Source organism: Cajanus cajan, chromosome 3 (genome assembly GCF_000230855.2).
Source record: "Cajanus cajan strain Asha chromosome 3, NIPB_CcT2T_4, whole genome shotgun sequence".
NCBI classification, from domain to species: domain Eukaryota; kingdom Viridiplantae; phylum Streptophyta; class Magnoliopsida; order Fabales; family Fabaceae; genus Cajanus; species Cajanus cajan.
In genome coordinates, this window is record NC_138519.1 from 79526008 (window position 1) to 79545124 (window position 19117).

Sequence of the window (19117 nt, forward strand, 5' to 3'; positions counted from 1 at the left end):
AAGAGAGAGAGAAGAGAAGAGAGGGGGAGAGAGCAGCAAGGACCAAAGAAATCCAGGCCCAATAAACAAGGCATCACTCCCAGACCCCAAAACGGGCCTATGAAGCATTACAGTCTGAATATTGGGCTTTTGGACCGAAAAGCAAATTGGACAAGCAGGATTGATCAGTTGGGTATTTGACGGTAACAAACGAAAGGAAAAAGGTTTCCGCAGTGGAAGGTTGTATTGGAGTGCAGAGAGAGAAGCATGGGAAGCAGATTGGGAAGAAGAGTAGTGCAGTTCGCGAACCTACCGATAAAGCTTCTGATGCCCAACAGCTTCACCAACATCCGCGAAATCGCCCTCAAGACCATCCCTTCCGCCACCAAGATCGAGATCAAGCGCGTCCTCGAGTCCCTCTACGGCTTCGAGGTCGAGAAGGTTCGAACCCTAAACATGGACGGAAAAAAGAAGAAGCGCGGTGGCTTGTTGATCGCCAAACCCGATTACAAGAAGGCCTACGTCACCCTCAAGAGCCCGCTCTCAATCTCCACGAATCTCTACCCGATCCGAATCATTGAAGATGACAAGATGAGGATGAGCAAGCAAACCAAGTCCAGCGTCGTCGAAGAAGAGGCCCACGCCACCACTCACTGGCTCGATCATAAGAAGGAGGCCCAACAACCCTTCGGGGCCCGCAACAACCGTCCACGTTTGGGCCGCCCCGAGGCTGCTGCTACCGCTAAGTTTCCCTGGTCCAGCATCAGGTTTGCTAGTGGTTCCACTAGGTAGCTCTTTTCTTTAGGGTTTCACTGGATTCTGCCTTTTTTTTAGTGAAATAAACACATTTACTCTTTGAGGTGCTATGGTATTATGAATTATTCATGGGATGGTGTTTAACGAAATGAATATTGAAAAGTGAAGATAAACTATCCGCAACTCTGGATTTTGTTTGTTCTCAGAAGTAAAATAACTTGTTTTTTCGTTTGTGATTGTTGCTATGCATTCTTCATAACACATTTGATAATTACATATATCTCTCAGATAAAGGTAGTGGTAGAAACTTGGAGATTTAATTGCCACTGTGCTAACAGCTTATAATTCTAAATTATTAGTGAAAGCATTTAGAACTTAATATTTGCTTATTTGATTATCCCTCCTCCCTTGTTTTCAAGTTTATCTCAATGCTTGGTTATGGCAATCGGAAAAGTGAGGGCAAATATGAGTACAGTAATTTAGTACTCAATACTTTTTATTTAATTGTCCGCCCTCTCATTTTCAAGTTTATTATCTCAATGCTTGATTATAGTATTTGCAACTGAAATGGTTTTCCTTTGTCATATTATCGTTAGTTTTTACCCTGTGGCCAGTTCACCATATTCATCAAAGCTATAGTTAGGGAACTGTGTATCAGTCCACATTCGTGTTTCATTATGTTTGTGGTACGTTATGATTGAAAATTGTTTATTATATTTTTTAGTTTAAAATTTTAGATTTGGGTTTCATGGGAGCTACCTGATAAAGCTTGCCAAAGAATGAGCTAATTTGATTATACCGCTTGAATTGTTATAATGTTGTAAATCAACTAGTTGTTTAGCCGGTTGCAGAAATGAGACATACAGCTAGTCTTTTGTCTAATTCTTAGTTTTAGGAATCTTATTGGTCTCGCAAAGCTTGACAGATTTGGTTGGTCAACATTTTTCTCAATAATCTGCCCGAATTATTTGTCCAGTGTTCTTCACCAAAAAATGAACATGGACTACTTAATACATTTAGATATTTCATGTGTAGCTTCAATGCATGGGCTAATGTTAGTTCAAGAGATCCCTTGTGACATGATGGAAAGGATCATGAACTCGGGAATATTTTCAGTACTCCTGTTATATACTCCCTCCGTACCCTTTAATGCAAGACACCTGACAACAGTGGCAGGTAGCCAGGTATGGTATTTTTTATTCTTAATTTTTAGTTTTTTTAAAAATAGAAATGAGAAAAAAAGTGCTAAATAATAGAGTAGGTATTACCAAAAAAAATTCTTCAATAAACTCGGGAAATAATAGGGGCAGTGGTGTACACTTGATGTATACCTGTAGTATCTTCTACTTTCCCTTCAAAGCAAGACACCTTACTTACATCAGTGACAGGTATAGTATTTTTTTTCTTGATTATTTTAAAAAAGAAAAAAAACTGCTAAATAAAGATAACTACAAAGGAGTATATAGGAGCAGTATATTCATTTCATAGTTATTGATCGATGAATTGGGGCAGAAAATAGGAGCAGTGTATTCATTTCATAGTTATTGATCGATGAGGAACATCAGAGGACCATGACCATCAACCAATGCCTTAGGCTGCAACAATGTTAGAAGAAGTCTTGAGTGATTTGTGGGAAGGATGACAAATGTGGAGCTCAATTGGAGACAAATTGAGAGATTACAAATAAAATTTGACTGCAGAAAAGTTCTGTATTTAATCAATATTGCGCGAAGTTGTCTTGGTGGTGGCATATGGGATGATCTTTAAATTTGAACCCGAGTTGTACCTTTTGTGTCGATCATCATTTGATGAAGGAAAATGAAGCATCCTCCAAAAGAAAGATGCCGAAATTTCTTCCGAATTATTAAAAAATTAATTTAAATAATAAAATATTAAATTAAATAATTATTTTATAATATATTTATTAAAAGATAATAATATTTTAATAATTTGGCCTATGATTCGGAATATTATTCGGCCTGTGTATAGCAGTGCTCTTTGATGAAATATGCGCTCAAAGGATTTTTGATCCTCATGATATGGTCGTTTTAGAGAGACGGGAAGGGGGAAAATCACGGTGGATTCCATGAGACGAGTGCCGCAACAAAAGCTATTTTTTGTGTTTATTTTATGATTTTGTTGAATAATGTGTATAATTGAGTGCCATTAGTGATAACCTATAAGATAACGTTTTCATCTCGCTTCTCTTGCATTTGCCACTAGGTATGATGCCAACAATAAAAATGGTAGAAAATGTAATTGTTATTGAGATTCATTGAGTGCATTTGACATGATATTCCTAATCAATCAAGCATCATCTAAACTTCTGAATTGAAGTATACAAAATTACTACAATTGTGTGCACCTAACACTATATATGAAATAGGGAGGAGACCATGTCAATCCATATAAGTAACAAAAGACCACTAATATTTCAATTATCTCAAGTAATAGAGTAACAAAAGTGTATCCAGCCTAACTAAATTAAGCCGCATATGGTTAGGGATAGGGATGTGATCCATTCGTCCAGAGTGATAGAAAAATATTAAAAATTTTGTTGGATGTTGTTAACTTTTAATTATTTGGAGGGTTATTTTTTTATCTTTTGACTAGAAAAAAATTATTTTACAAGAAAAAATTAAAATAAAACTAAACTGCATGACTAGGAAATATTTTATTTTACAAAAAAATAAAATAAATTGCTTATGATAATTATTGTATCACATGATATATACATAAGTTTAAATATGTTTTTATTTTCTACAAAATAGGTGATTTTTTATTTTGATTTTTATATTTTCTGTTTTTATTTTTTTAAAAATTTATAAATATTGTTTTTAGTTCTTGAAAAATAAGTAAATTTTAATTTTGATTCATGTAATTTTTTATTTTATTTTCAATTCTCTAAATTTTATACTCATTATTTTTAGTCCTTAATAATTATTTCAAAGTAGATAAATAACGAAGGTTTATCAATTTTTTTAAAATTATTAAACATTGACATAATTATGTAACATCTAGAATGATTACTTAATTTTTTAATAAATAAAAGTTAGTTATATGTAACACTTAGAGTGATCCATAAAAGAATAGGAGATGTTCTTACCGGAGATCTGCCGTAGAGATGATCCGCCGAGTAAGATCGGTGAGCCTCCTTCACTGGTACGTTGGTGCTCCAAGATGGGGGTGATACCTACAAAAGAGACTCTGATATCAAAGTTAGGGTTTGTATGAGTATGAGTCTCGTATAAGTAATGCACGTGTCTTGATGTGAATTAGGATTGCGTTGGGCCTTGGGCCTGAGATCAGTTATGATCTGATTAGATAGCGGATCCCGTCTAAGCCAAGATCTTCCCAGCACATGTCCGAGGTCGTCCTGCGCTGTGATACCGAGCTCGAGCTCGGCATGGCGATATAGATAATTGAAAAATAATAAATTTTTTTATAAGAACTAGAATTAAAATTTGCTTAATACATTTAAATTGAGCCAAACAAAAGATCAGACGTGATATTTACGTAATTGTGTACGATAATAATTATTGCAAATATCTTATAAAAAAATATAATTCAGATCGTTCATGATCAATTAGTTACCTCACATTCTGTCAATGTTATAATACATAACTAAATGTCCGATACACATGAAACTATATATTATTATCAAAATTTAAAAATACTTTTATATAATGTTACAAATCAACATATCAAAAATGCAATTCATTTAATTAAGTTTTAATAAGAAGAATTAAAAAAAATAAGCCAAATTGTAAAAACTGTTATTTTTTCAGTTAATAAATTTTTGTTTATATTGTTGTATGATTTTTATTTGTTAATTTAATGATTTAAAATAGTTTCTCAATACCATTCGAATTTACACTGAAAATAGTGGTAGGGTGTTGATGAAAGAAGGAGGACAAAAAGGACAAGTTGAAAGAAAGTAGGGATAAAATTGGTCATATACAAAAAATGGAGTGTGGTGGTGGTCGGGGTTGGCGCTTTCTGATGGCATGTATAAAAGGCATTGCACTTTGAAATTGCAATCGGTGTTGGTCATCGTCAACTACATTTTCTCCGTCTCTTCGTTTTTGCTCTTTCTGTCTCTCTCGAGCTCTGAGAGATTCAGATTCAGATCTAGATCAGATCTGTAACTATTCCGTGTTACTCACGTTTCCGAAGAACAAAACCAAAAAAACCAAAAAAAAAAAAAGAAGAAAAATGGCGACTGTGTCCCCTCTCGCCAAGTACAAGCTCGTTTTCTTAGGCGATCAATCGGTTGGAAAAACCAGCATAATCACTCGCTTCATGTATGACAAATTCGACACTACCTATCAGGTCTATATTTCACCGATCTATACTCTTTCTAATTTTGTTATTATTCCAAGGTTTCGTTATCGATTTCAATTTGACTGATTCCACTTCAATCAAACTCTAAGGTTTTGGTTCTGATTTTGTGCGTTTATCTCTAATTTCAACGCGTTTCCATTATACGTTAGATATGTCAAGTTCGGTTTTACTTGGAATTTGGATCAAGCTGAACCTGAACTAGAGTGTTGTTGCCGTTTTGATTATGTTGTTTGCTCGTTTTTGTGATTGTTTTGTTATGTATTGAGGATAAAGGTGGAAGATTCGTGTTATAGATTGCGTTTGGTTACGTTTGGGAAATGAGAACCATTCACGATGAGCTTTGCTGTTTATCGCGCATGATTAGGATTTAGGACTTAATTAGGAGGATCAGAGGAGATAAGTAGTATTCTGCAATGTACTCTCAGATATACTCTTTATACGAATGATTTTTATTTATGTCGTCTCTAGAGTATTAACAACGGAAGTTGATCTGAATCCAAGGTGTAATGTATATATTCATTTTGATAGAGTGCAAGATTTGTTTCGGTGTGGAATTGAACAAGTTGCTCGTAAATTCATTCTCCTATTGCCCACATGTTGCTCTATGTCATCAGGTTTGAGTTAATGAAGTGCTAGAGTAGGAAGAAGAGTTTGTATTAGTGATTGTGAAATGTGAAATTACTTTCAAGGTTTGAACTATTTCAAATTTTTTAGAATAATTGAGTAGAGTTTTTTTGGTAATTATATTTATGAAAATTATGCCATCTTGTGATGATCCTTGTTTGGATTAGTCATCAACTTATCATACAAAACTAACTTCAATGAAAAACTATCTTTGTTCTGTTTTGCATTACAGTCTTTTCATTTCCCTTTTTCCTGCTAGGTTCTTGACAGATTTCTTGATCATATAAATTTCAGGCTACTATTGGTATTGACTTCTTGTCAAAAACAATGTACCTTGAAGATCGAACAGTTCGTCTACAGCTTTGGTAGGCCGTATTCCTCTTAAATTCATACAGTTCGTTTACTATTTGTATTCCAAAAGTTGTATTAAATTTCATATTGTTGTGTAGGCACTTTTCTTGCACGTTCTTTGCATGTTTTTGAGTGTACTGTATTTTAACTTCACAGGGATACTGCAGGACAAGAAAGATTTAGAAGTCTCATTCCAAGCTACATAAGAGATTCTTCTGTTGCAATTGTTGTCTATGATGTAGCCAGTGAGTAGTAGTGTTTTTCCTTTTCTTTTCTAAGTGCTGGTTTCATTATCTAATTAGCAGTGTTTATTCTGGATCTTTACAGATTTTCTCACGTCTCATAATTTTTCCAAGTTATCTTAGTTTTACTAAGAGAAAAGATTTTGTAGCATATGCACACATTCTTAGATTGTTATTTTTCTGTCTGTTTCGATCTTACTTTTCCAAATAAAGACTTATGTAGTTATGAAAACATCAGCTCATTACCTCTGTGTGTGTATTTTTTCTTGTGCTCTCTTTATGTTCTGTTTTTGTTTGCGGAACTAAATGTGCTTAGTTTCTTAAATCTATGAAACATAAAATCAAATTGTAATCATTAAATTCCTTAGCAAGCTGTTATAGTGCAGACCGACAATCATTTTTGAACACTAACAAGTGGATTGAGGAGGTGCGTACAGAACGAGGAAGTGATGTTATTATTGTCTTGGTTGGGAACAAAACTGATCTTGTTGAGAAAAGGTGAGCAATGAGTTGATAAATTTGTTCGATGCAAGTCTTTTTTGTAATGCTTATATTATTAACTAGTTTACTAACAGGATATCTTCATCATGAAATTTGTTTAGACACGTGGTTCTTTTTTTCATTAGACATTTGGATTCTATCTATTGTCAGAAGGGACTTTGCATATTGTTTGCATTAATTCCTGTTTGTTTATCCAAATTTTTGGCATTAATTCCTGTTTGTTTTTCCAAATTTTTGGCATAAAAATAATTGCTAATTTATCATATTCTAGTTGGATACTGTGATGATAGGATAACGGGACTCCTTTTGTTGCTAACAACTGCATTGGTTAATTAAATCATTTTGTTAAAAAGAAGGGAATGGCCTTATACTATCTTGAGGAGCCTTGTTTGTTTGACACAAAAAAAAAAACCTATCTCAATCACTCATGTCAAAGTAAGTATTGTCTAAAAGGAAAAAAGTTTTCATTTTTCCATTAAGGGTTAGCACGTCCTTATTTTGAAATCATCAATATTATGTTTCCATCATTGTTTTTTAAGTTAAGTGTTGATAGTCTTCAATGTGCTATTTGTGAAATTGCAAGGCTTAAAGCATATACAATTTTCTATTACAAGTGTTCGTAGATTGGATTTTAAAAAAATTCAAATTGAATCAAATAGATCTATTTTTTTTATAAAGTGGATTGGTTCGAGTTTTTAAAAATATAGATCGAATTTTTTAATATATTCATATTGATTATGGATAAGTTTTGATTTTTTCCACACCCCTAATTTTAGTTAATAAAATAAGTACATTTCCTTTCTATTTCATCCATACTCATTTACAAAATAATTTTGAACCTACTATCTTATAGGATAATTATGTGGTCTTTCAAAATGAAATAAAATCCCGAATACTTTATGACCTTTACCTCTCAATTTTTAGAAAATGAACCAGAAAATGTACGCAGACCTCGTATCTTCTCTCAAAATACTCATTTAAAAAATTCTCATCAACCCACAAAATCTTTGTTGAAAACCCAAGCAAAAAATTTCGGCCTCACCAATGTTTTTGAGGCATAAACAGATAAAAGGTGAAAACTGGCCATGGACAGAGACCGAGGCATTGAAAAAGAATAAGACATTGGAGTTAGTTACTCTACTAGAAGGAAAGAAGACAATTGGTTACAAGTTGATGAAGTATAAGGTTGAGGTGTCAATTGAGAAGGCTCAAATCATGGTTGGTAGCAAAAGGGTAGTAATTTTAGGAGAAAAGAGCTCCTTTGATGTTTATTTTGCGAACTAGCCCAGAATAGATACTCAACGCATCTTAGGAAGTAGTGATATTTTAAGTGTTCTCTTGTAATCTTGACTATAAATAATTCCGTTTTTGTTGGGTGGAAAAAACCCTCAAGCACATTCAGAAAATTTTCCTTTCTCATTTCCTTACTCTATAAATCAAAGTTGTTATTTGAAAAATCATATTTAAAGGTAAATTCGTAGCTATATAATAAAAAAATTATAGGGGTTTAGGTTTCCAGTTGGTGTTCACTTCTGATATCATATTTGCATTTCAACTATTGTAGCATTACTATCTTAAGCTCCGTTGCAACTTCAAAATTCTAATGCCATTTTGATACTTAAACAGGCAGGTTTCTATAGAGGAAGGTGATGCCAAGTCCCGTGAGAGTGGAATCATGTTCATAGAAACCAGTGCAAAAGCAGGCTTCAATATTAAGGTGAAAATTAACGAATTCTCCACGTCAGCTCATATTTTTCATTTATCAACATGCTTATGGATTCTAATTTCTGTGATCTATCATATCAATCTGGAAAAACATGGAATGACTCCCTACTGCTTTTATATAGAATATAGTCAATATACAACATCGAGGAATTTTAATTTCATGATCATCTCTCTATTTAGTAAGTTTATCTTTTGTAGAAGCTGATCATGTCCGTGTTATTATGTGAATCCAAAATTGCAGCCTTTATTTCGCAAGATTGCTGCAGCATTGCCAGGGATGGAAACTCTTTCTTCTTCGAAACAGGAAGACATGGTTGATGTAAATTTAAAACCCACCGTTAATTCATCCCAGACAGAGCAGCAAGGAGGAGGTTGCTCGTGCTAAAGAAAGCCTATTCACAAAAAGAGCCAATACAAGTCTGTTTACTTGGCACAATTATGGGATTAGCTCCTAAAATGGAAAGATACTGTTGAGGTAGACTTGGGGGAGAGGGGTTGCCAGTAATGGTTTTTTGTGTAAGATAAAAAAAATAAAAAATAAAAATAAAAAAACGTTAGTTATATGTTTCATTTTATTTATTATGCAATTAGACTCTTTATGTAAGAATGCAGGTTACAAGGTTGTATAAAAATTGTTTCTGGTTGACATGATTGAGGAATCACCAGCTTTTCATTTGCTATATGTTAGGATAAAGGACTCAAACAGGAGCTTTTAAAGAAAACAATATCATGGACAAAAAATGATATCCTTCTTAATTGCAGAAATTCGCCCTCTGAAAACTGCTAGTACAATAATGTAGATCTGTTCAATTTAGGCAAATTCGGAATTCCTATAATTTTTTGAACTATAAACATCAGATACAATTATATTATTAGACAGAATCTTGACTTTACACAATATTTCTCTGGCTTCCATAATTGACTCTGAAGGTTGACGACGAAAATAGGATCACAATCACTCCACGACGTTCATTTCCTGTTGCATCTGCACTCCATTTAAACGTCATTTTTTGGTACATTTCCACATAACGGTCTTAGTTTGGGTCTCTTGGTTTAATCATTAGATAGTGTACCGTTATATGATTTGACAGATAATCTAATCTAATAAATAGCATAGGGGGTTTTAAGACAAACAGGACTATATTTCGTGCCAAATAACATTTCCTAGATTCTATCTTCAACATCACAAGGAGCTCTATTACAATCCAAGGGGAAAGTTTAAATTAAACAACCATAAAAGCTTGGAAGTCTAAAAACAGGAGGTGGCAGAGTTAGGAACTTCAAATAAGAGCAAACCCATCAGCCCTCTGCCTGACTCTTAATGTCAAATATATCAACACCAATGTTCCGAAACTTGACCTGCAGGAATCAATTTAGCGAATGGTTAAATATAGAATGAATGAGAAAGCCCCAACTGAAAAAATAAAAAAAATAAAAAAATAAAATGACCCAAAGATAGACAATAGAAAAATTAGTATCAGTTTGGTAATTATTTTTGAAGAGGCATAAGATCTCCAGTTGGAGGTCAGCAAATGTTTAACTAAAGTAAGTTGCATATAAAAATAGCTATAGTACTACTATAGTTGTCTTAGATGTATCCTTTCCTTATAGTGAAAACATACATTACTTTCAATCATTATATGACAAAACAAAGCCTGGAAGGTTGGAAAACACAGACACACAACCAAGCCAGGCATAAACATAAAACCTATTTACGAATCCTCCCCTAATGTTTAGCTTGGACAGTAGGAGTGTTTTAAAGCTTCATAAAGGCAGAGAGGCATTGGGTTGTGTGGTGGTCATTTTCGGAGTGGGTATTGTGAATGATGATGGATATGGATGACTTTATCAAAGAGGAATTTTGAGAGGGAGGTAATCGTAGAGGAACGATTTATGTAAACATGGTTTTCCGTAAACATACAAAAGAAAGAATTAAATAGTTTGCGTTTTGTGTTTTCTTAATGAAGCACCACAGAATCACAAATATATGCAGATTTAAAACAAAAATAGATATAATATTTAACAAATTTATGTGGTTATAATCATTAAAATATTACTCACTATAATAAAATATTTATATACATATTTTACCAGGAAAAATAATAGAATACACACATGAAATAACTAAATTTTTAGTACTGAAGGACAAGTTTAGTACATAAACTTATTTCAGTCGTCATACATTAAAATTATCATTGAATTAATCTATCATAGCATATAGTTGTGTTTTATTTTATTAAAGTGTGTAACAGGCAGCATAATTTTTTTTCTTACAAAATTTCTTCTAATAAAATATTTTAGCTGGCACTAAGCTCACAGGTCTAGTTAATGTAATCCTTTAATTAATGATAATAAAGTCCGATAGACACAGTGTTTAGGACTTTGATAAATTCATACCAAAATATGAATAGCTTTAATTCTAAATATCAAGTTTTATTGTTCAATCTGCTAGAACTTACAATATTGAAAATAGAAGAGCAACTTTTCTGGAGTCAAAGGATGCAGCACGCTTATATCTTCTCCATCTGTTACTTGGTAGATCATGTAGCTTCTCAGAGACTGGTTTATCTGTTGAGTTACAAATATGAGAGTTAAAATTGCATATATATCACCTATCTACTCAATTCTAGAACACAAAAATATAAGAGTATGAGTCCAAGTATAAGGGAGTGCTTTGTAGATTGAACAAGACAAAATGGATGTAAGATGAAAGAAAAGGAAATATCAAATTGTACGCCAGATTATGAAGGCTTCTCAAAGTAATTAATCATGGAAAGCAAAAGGATTAAGCTGGACAAATTGAATTTTGAATGATATCCTTCACTTCAAGTTCAAGTCAAACATATCTATTATTAACTAGGGTATTTCACATGTTTGTTCAATTGCATATGCAATGCCTAACAAAACCCACTTATATTTTACCGCTTTGCTTTTGAGAAGACAAGCAAACCTGAAATCTCGCAGTTGATTTACATGAGCAGTCAGAATAATCAAATCGGCAAATATCGTGTTTCAATTGCGTTAAGATTTTTGAATGGCAAAGAATATAAGGCTCTCTGTTCCTTGTTACATGAGAGGACAGGACTATTTATTTCAATGTTATATGCATATATTTATCTTGTCAAGCCACCTGTTTGTAGTGGATGGGCCAATACTTCCTTCAGCTCTAAACTATTCTGATTGCTATCAGAAAATCATTATCCCCCTACCATCTTGTCAAGTAAAAGAAAACTAATTGTATTGAGGTACCCAAGAACAGAAGACAAACCTCTTGGATTGCTGACATTCACCAGATTCTGCATAAGTTTTCCCCCTTTGAAACTCGATTCTCTCCACAGTACACTCTGCAATATTGCAAAATACCAATCCTCATATCAGAAACACAAGCAAACATATGTGAGTTTATAGGGATACCTTATCAACAGTTAATTAAAGTTACATGTTATGCAATATCTTAAAAAAAACAACTGTCCAGAAGATGAGTTTATGTGACTTACCTTTGGTGAGTTTCCGGTTTTAAAACTTTCAACTGCCTCTTCATAGGATTCTGGTGAAACTGAGTTTCCATTCACACTAGGCATGTCAATTATGCACTGGGTGTACACATCCTCACTCTTCATTTGAAAATCAATGCAGTTTTGGCAATTTATGTGACCATCTATGCACATTGGGCTTTTAGCTTGATTAGGAACCTCTAAGATGCTCAAAAAAGCTAGTGGTGAAGCACAGTTTGCATTTTCATCTTCCTCCGGCAACACTGAAATACTATAAACATCTCGAGCCTGCAAGAAATGGAAAGGCATTAGTTTCTAAAATATACTTTGAGCCATTTCCAGAGAACCATTTATGGCATAACAAAGTGGTTCAAAATTCAAATAAGAAGGGCAAGTAATACATTGAAAAAACATTTGATTTGAGTTTATAGCTGTCCCTTTGCTCCTTTTCAACAGTCACAGAAAAAGGAGCTTCAGTGACTCACATTTCAAGAAACCATTTGATCCAAAATAACAAGGTGACTAAAAACCCAAAAACTAAATGAAAACTTGGTTGGGTTTTTAATCAGGATAGATGAAAGTGCCAAAATAACCAATGTGAAATATGACTACATATTCTTTGATCCGCTCTCCTCAATCTTGTGCTTCTACTTTCCAGTAACACAAACTGTTACCTGGAATGTAGAGACTAAACATGTATCTTCTGACACCCCCAGACCCCTCAACATTTAAATACCAAATGTCACGAATTGATTTGGTTTCTAAGCAACAAGATGTCAAGAAACTAAGGAGTCTTCCATGTGTTGTTTTTCTCAATTTCCACTCTCACTACGGTTACCAGTTACCACCATTCAGCCGTAAAAGATTCATTAAATCAAGGCATTATATAAAAGAGTCGTAAACACATTAGATCACTGCATGAGAAAAGAAAAACCAACATGTGAACCGTGCATTGCTGCTGGATGTGAAGTCTCCTCAAATAGAATCGGCGGAATCTCTGAAGAGAAGAAAATCAAAAGGGTAAAGAGCATAAAAACTAAAGCCATTCGTACAACATACAACATTATCAAGTGATCTAAATTAGAACATTTACCTAGAGGGAACTGTCGGTTAAGGTCAACACCACTCGGTTTATTATGCAACTTCAAACCGACAGCTACGTTTCCATTCCCGTCCACAAACTCCCGAATTTGATGTTCTTTCTGCAACCAAACCACAAGTAATGATGAAACCAAAAAAAAAAAAAGCAAAAACAGAAACAACTGAATCTCAATTAACAACGCATTGAACAATGTGACTCGTCAATGAATCGCGAGTGGGGCGAGAACTTTCAACCTAGCGCGATCTGAACAAAATAGAGCTCAATCCATGCATCTTAAGTAAGACTCTGAACGAATCAACTTGAATTCCAAACTGTAAAGTAATTATCGCAAGCTAGAACCATAATCGTGTGGTTCCAATTTTTCACGTGACTCTCGTCGAGACTTTTCCACTTTTCATTTTCTATCAAAGCTGGAAAGTAGTTCGGCATTTCGCAGAAACGTTGATTTCCTCAACTCGTTATAATAACTACTATATCAAGTAGTAACATCCAAAGCAAGTCGAAAAAAAAAAAAACACGACACAAGATGAGATTCCAGTTCATGTCGGAAAACCACTAAAGTGAACTCCGAAACAAAATGCAGCATAAAATTAGAGAGATAATTAACAGCGAGAGCGAGAATGAGGTTGAAATTGAGGAAGATTAAGAATGTTACCTGGCCGGAGGAATCGAGCGCCATTAATGGCTTTGTTTTGGAAGAGGTTTTGGGTTGTTACAAGGAAGAGGAAAAAGGGAAAATGAGAGAATGCGACAGAGTTCGAACGTTACATGGTTATATCGGAGAAGGTCTCATTTTGTAGTTGTTTTGCTTTAGTACCAACTCAACTAATACACATGTAGTTTAGTACCCTACAGTGTGCGCGATTTGCCATTAGGACTCTTGAATACGACGTCGACGATCGCGACAAACACCTTCGTTTGATGTCGTGACCATAATGACCCTCTCTTTTTCAGCTTTTTTTTTACCATTGCGATAGAATAGAATCATCATAAATGTAAAAAAGCAATAAAGTTATATTCATTTTTTTAAGACATGGTGGCCCGGTTAATAAGTTATGAGCCAAAATTAATATTGAAAATTATTTTTTTATATTATATAATGGAAAAGGGAAAAAAAATGAAAGGGCAAAGATGAATGTTTGTTGGGAAGGGGTGAAATGCATGTGAGGGAAGTTGTGAAGTGTGAAGTGAGGATAACGAGACAAATTGAGTCACGGGTTTCTTAACTGTTCCATCCTCCACCCGTGGCTCGATCTTTGATTGATCTTGTTCGTATTATTCTATATAATATTAATCAATAATTCTAAAATCTAAACTTTCAACAACATTTCCTTACTTCTTTCCATATTAAGTATTAAATGGATTTTATTTTAGTTGGGTGGAGTGGGTATGATTACTGCTCTTCTTTCATTGGATAAATATCTCTCCATTATCTATTTTCATATATTGTGCACATATTTATTAAGTGGGTAACATGTATTTTTTTTTAATATATGTGGATATTTATTAAAAAACTTTATAAATAATTAAAAATATATTTTTATAATAATTTATTTAAAATAATAGTTTAAAAATCAGAACTTAAATTATTCAAATATTAAACATAATTTTATGAATCAAGATTTTTTAATTTAAAACTTAAATTTACTTATTAAAATATTTCATTCTTACAAGTTTAAACAAATTAAATAAACTAAAATAATTCAATTTCACATGTTCAAAATAAAAAGTTAAAAAATTATTATATTTAAATTTCATCTGTCTAAATAAAAAAAAATTAAGAAATATTATTTTACTTAAAATATGATATATTAATTAAATAATTAAATAATTTTATTATAACAGAGATTTAGCGGATAATTATACAACAAGTATCTATCTCCATTTATTAATAAATACAGGTATATCTATTTAAATTATTCATAGATACTTATTTAAATATGTATTTATTATTTGTTGCGAATTTTATATGTGAATATTCACTTTTCTTTTATCCCAAATTGGAGTAATATACACATATCTTAACTTTAAATTTTAGTATCATTGTTAGGCATGGCAATCTAACCCGCCCCCGTGGATACTTGTCCGAACCCATCCTGATTTGGATTGAAAAAACCCGTGTTTATCGGGTTTGGGTTTGGGTTCGAGTTTTCCCCGATTGATAAAATCGGGGGCGGGGGCAGGGCTGGGGTTGTTAATACTCACCCCGCCTCGCCCCCATACCCGCCCTCGCCCTCATCCTGCTGAATAATATAATCAAGGACGGAGCCAAGGGGGGACCTACGGGTGCCACGGCCCCCCCAACAATTTTAATTTTTTTTTATATACATATATATTACTATATGGCACCCCCTATTTTTAATATAAACTCATATGTATAATTAAATGAATAACCCAAATTTATTTTTTTATTCAACTTTTGGACTTCTGGTACGGCCTGCTATGTGGTATCACTTTGGAATTTTTTTTTTTTTTAAAAAAATGTAGCGCCTCATTTGATCATTCCAATTCTCGGCCCCCCAGTATTGAAATCCTGGCTCCGTCCCTGAATATAATTAAAAAATTATTTATATATATATATAAACCAAAATTAGAAATATTTATATGTAAAAATTTATATTATTTTACTTTTCTTTTATTTTTTTAAAATTGTTCATATTTATTTATAAATAAAAAAAAAAAAAAGAAGAAGAAAAAATAAGAGCGGGGGCAGAGGCGAAGCGGGCAAACCTGAACTTCGCTAGGGACGAAGATGGGGACCCAGATTTTACCCCTGGCGGGTATCGGGAACGGGAACAGGAGCGGTTTAAATTTGCAGAGGCGGGAGCAGGGAACGTAAAATCCGTCCCGCCCTACCCCGTTGCCATGCCTAATCATTGTTGTGATTTTGATAGGTAAAAAGAAATGAATTTTATTTTTTGAGATTTTAAATACATTTATGTTTTATGAAAAACTTTATATTCTCTAGTCAATGTTCTTATTACTTTATAATGAAGCGCATTTAATTTTGATCGAAAAAGTAAGAGGATTGATTAATAGTTATGACACAATTAATATGGCTTAATATCCTCTTAAAAACTCACTAAGAGGATTGATTAATAGTTATGACACGATTAATATGGCTTAATATCCTCTTAAACACTCACTACTCCTACCTTCGTAGTATTTGCCTCACCTAAATTAATTTAATAGTTATGACTTACGATTTTGTGGTGCGTGTGTTGAATTATTGGTTGTTGTCGGAAAGGTTGAGATTCGTAAGAAGTTTTAAGAGGAGACAAGCGACACGACCTTTAATTTGTAAACATGGATGACGTGGCATTGCTGGCCCACTCGCAAGTCTTACAGATCCACCGCTCAGACATTTAGGCCCATTCCATAAATAGATTAACATTAAAATCTTGGCCCATTCCATTTCTGTACGATCTCATATATTTGTGCTGTAACTTGTAAAACAATAATCGAAAAAGAATAAAGAAAAAAGTAAGCAATACCTTATTTTAGTATAAATTCTCTAACAAATTCTCGTATATTTGTTGCAGTTGGAGGCACATTTACTTCTATACGAAGCGTTTCATTTAATACTTCTTTAATGATTTGGAAAAAAAAATTATCTTAAGAACATTAGTTATTTTTTTATCTATACCTATTATAAAAGAGATATATTTTAGTAAGTACTTTTTTAGTCTCCACTTTTTAATTAACCATTATATCCCTTAAAATATTAAAAAATATCTTCTTATGTTTTTTCTAAATAATTATCTATAATTTTTAATATTTGTTTATATGTAACTATTAGAGACGGTCCCACTAATATTTAATAAATAAGATTAGAAAAAAAATGGTATAGAATGATTTAAAATTACTTTAAAAGTTATTGTCTTGGTTATAACAATTGACTATAAGAAAAAATCCGTGTTAATAATTCTTCCATCCTGCCAATAAGAAAAAAAACGCAAATAATTTTCTACCGTTTTAATTTTAACATTAAATTAAAAAAAATCATTTATGAATGTTCATCAGATTAGATTAATTTGACAAATTTGAAACAATCTGAATCGAACAAATTAAATTAATTTGATTTTTTTTATTTAAATTGATTGATTCGGATATCATATTTACACATTTAAAATTTGAACCAAACTAATTAATTTATATATTATTATTTTATTTTTTATTTAATTAATAATTAATATGTATGTATCATTTTGATTGTTTTAAAGATATTTTTATGCTACAAAATGTAGATTTTTTATTCAATTTTTTAAATACTTAAAAAAATTTAAGAAAAATTATATTGTAATATATTGAGTGTCATTTTCACACTATATTGCCTTTGAAATGCTTAACTAAATTAAGAAAAAAAAATCAAGAGAAACTTTATTATAAATTTATTAATTTAGTTAATTTTTTACAATACATCAATTTAGTTAATATTGAAAAATCTATTTACTTTGAAAAAAATATCTTTTTAAAAAAAATATTGAATATCCAATGACTCAAACTAAACCAATCCAATCAACATTAGATTGATTTGATTTGGGTTAAGTAAAAAAATAATGAAATCTAAATCAAACTAAATCAGTAAATTTAATTGGTTCGAATTAAACGTTTACCAAAATTCGAACCAATCTGACTTATAAACACCTCTAAATATATTTAGTGATCGTCTTGAGCACAAGTCGAAGGGACGACCATCCAAAACCCAATCTTGTAGGAGTATCGAAAAAAAAATTTATTTAACTTATGTAAAGTAAAAAACAAAAAAAATGTATACAAAATTAAATTATATATAAAAAAAATTATTATAGAAAATAAATTAATCACAAACAGTCAATTTAATTTATATATAAGTTTTCACCCCCTCAACAAAAATCTAATTATAATTTATAAAAAAATCATTCAATAATATTAAATATAAAGAAGAAAGTCTAATAATATTATTAATTTATTTTATCTTTTTGTTTCAACATGAACTTTTATTAACATAAAATCATAAATAAAATTTGTCTTGAATTTTCTAATTTTGTCTTTATGTCTAATATCTATGACACTTTTTATTCTTTGAATCTTAGGTCTCATATTCCATTAGAATTTTAAAATTAAATTACAAATCTTCACTAGTCATTAAAAGTTTTTTTTTGGTGATATATCACTGTTATTAATTCTTTCTTTTTTCACAATACAATTATCTCTAAGAATAATTCGTGATCTTATACGAAACAAATGTATGATACGCTTAGTATTTTTTAATAAATGTGTCTAATTGTATGTTGTTTATACAATTGAGTTTGAGAATTGAAGTCTTAACCAATATTCAAATAATTTATGATGATTTTTTTTTTTTATTTGTCCAGGACATCAAATAACACAGGACCAACCCCGAGTTCATTCAAATTCTAAACTTGAACTCCCACATCATCTGTCGGTTGGCTTGACCCGCAATGCAGATTTGCAGTGATCCAGTGATAATCATAATGGGAACCGTGCCATGTTTCAAGATCTTGATTAATTTAATAATGTCAGTTTAAATTTAGTTTTTACTCATATGTTATACGAATTCACCATATTGTTTGCATTTTCCTATTAAAGTGTCTGTTACCCAAAGTACAAAAGATAAACAGTGTATTGCAATTCAAATGATATACAATTAAAACACAACATGTTGGTTTTACTTGCTTATGCATTGATGCACATTTTTTTGCAGCATATTGTCTGCTGAATCAGGAGTTTTGTTGCTTCTGACGAGAGCCTTGAGTAGTTTAGCGGAATACATAATTGAGGGGAATGCAAAAACCTTTTTGAATCATAATTATTAAAATGGTAGCGGCTTAGACAATTTTGAACATGAATAGAATTGTTCTTCATTCTCTTACATCAATATACTAGTTGTTTCAAGTTTTAATATAAAATGTTGTTATAACTTCAAGCGTGTGGTTTAGCGGTAGGAGTTGATCCACGCTTAAGCAAGTTCAGGAGTTCGAATCATGCTTTGTGTA

At 32.1% G+C, this 19117-nt stretch overlaps 3 protein-coding genes across 4 annotated transcripts; 2 read left to right on the plus strand and 1 right to left on the minus strand.

The window, feature by feature from the left end:
* Positions 1–184: 184 nt before the first annotated feature.
* LOC109799106 (Ribosomal protein L23/L15e family protein) lies at positions 185–971 on the plus strand. The gene has a single exon (XM_020359618.3). It carries the CDS (start codon positions 247–249, stop codon positions 769–771), a length of 525 nt encoding a protein of 174 aa, XP_020215207.2. The 5' UTR covers positions 185–246; the 3' UTR covers positions 772–971.
* A 3744-nt stretch (positions 972–4715) lies between these two features.
* Positions 4716–9173, plus strand: LOC109796910 (ras-related protein RABH1e). 2 transcript variants are annotated; one of them, XM_083071425.1, is made up of 6 exons: positions 4716–5067; positions 5998–6068; positions 6211–6299; positions 6665–6794; positions 8424–8514; positions 8764–9173. In XM_083071425.1, the coding sequence occupies exons 1-6, from the start codon at positions 4951–4953 to the stop codon at positions 8905–8907; spliced, it is 642 nt and encodes a 213-aa protein (XP_082927551.1). In that variant the 5' UTR covers positions 4716–4950; the 3' UTR covers positions 8908–9173. The 2 variants fall into 2 exon arrangements, with proteins under 2 accessions (XP_082927551.1, XP_020212353.1); XM_020356764.3 differs by having other exon boundaries at positions 4728–5067; positions 6683–6794.
* A 79-nt stretch (positions 9174–9252) lies between these two features.
* Positions 9253–13986, minus strand: LOC109796901 (adenine deaminase). The gene is made up of 7 exons (XM_020356752.3): positions 13774–13986; positions 13110–13218; positions 12955–13013; positions 12020–12304; positions 11791–11866; positions 10982–11090; positions 9253–9881 (listed from the first exon to the last, which is right to left on the minus strand). The coding sequence occupies exons 1-7, from the start codon at positions 13795–13797 to the stop codon at positions 9803–9805; spliced, it is 741 nt and encodes a 246-aa protein (XP_020212341.1). The 5' UTR covers positions 13798–13986; the 3' UTR covers positions 9253–9802.
* Between the last annotated feature and the right edge of the window lie 5131 nt (positions 13987–19117).

Bases quoted from the DNA above. Each gene is read 5' to 3' on its own strand.
- LOC109799106 (XM_020359618.3), top strand. From the start codon at position 247: ATGGGAAGCAGATTGGGAAGAAGAGTAGTGCAGTTCGCGAACCTACCG.
- LOC109796910 (XM_083071425.1), top strand. From the start codon at position 4,951: ATGGCGACTGTGTCCCCTCTCGCCAAGTACAAGCTCGTTTTCTTAGGC. The intron at 6,300-6,664 runs GTGAGTAGTAGT...TAAATTCCTTAG, and splicing joins TGTTGTCTATGATGTAGCCA to CAAGCTGTTATAGTGCAGAC. The intron at 6,795-8,423 runs GTGAGCAATGAG...ATACTTAAACAG, and splicing joins ACTGATCTTGTTGAGAAAAG to GCAGGTTTCTATAGAGGAAG.
- LOC109796901 (XM_020356752.3), bottom strand. From the start codon at position 13,797: ATGGCGCTCGATTCCTCCGGCCAG. The intron at 12,305-12,954 runs GTTGGTTTTTCT...CATTTCTTGCAG, and splicing joins CAGCAATGCACGGTTCACAT to GCTCGAGATGTTTATAGTAT. The intron at 11,867-12,019 runs GTAAGTCACATA...GCAATATTGCAG, and splicing joins AAACCGGAAACTCACCAAAG to AGTGTACTGTGGAGAGAATC.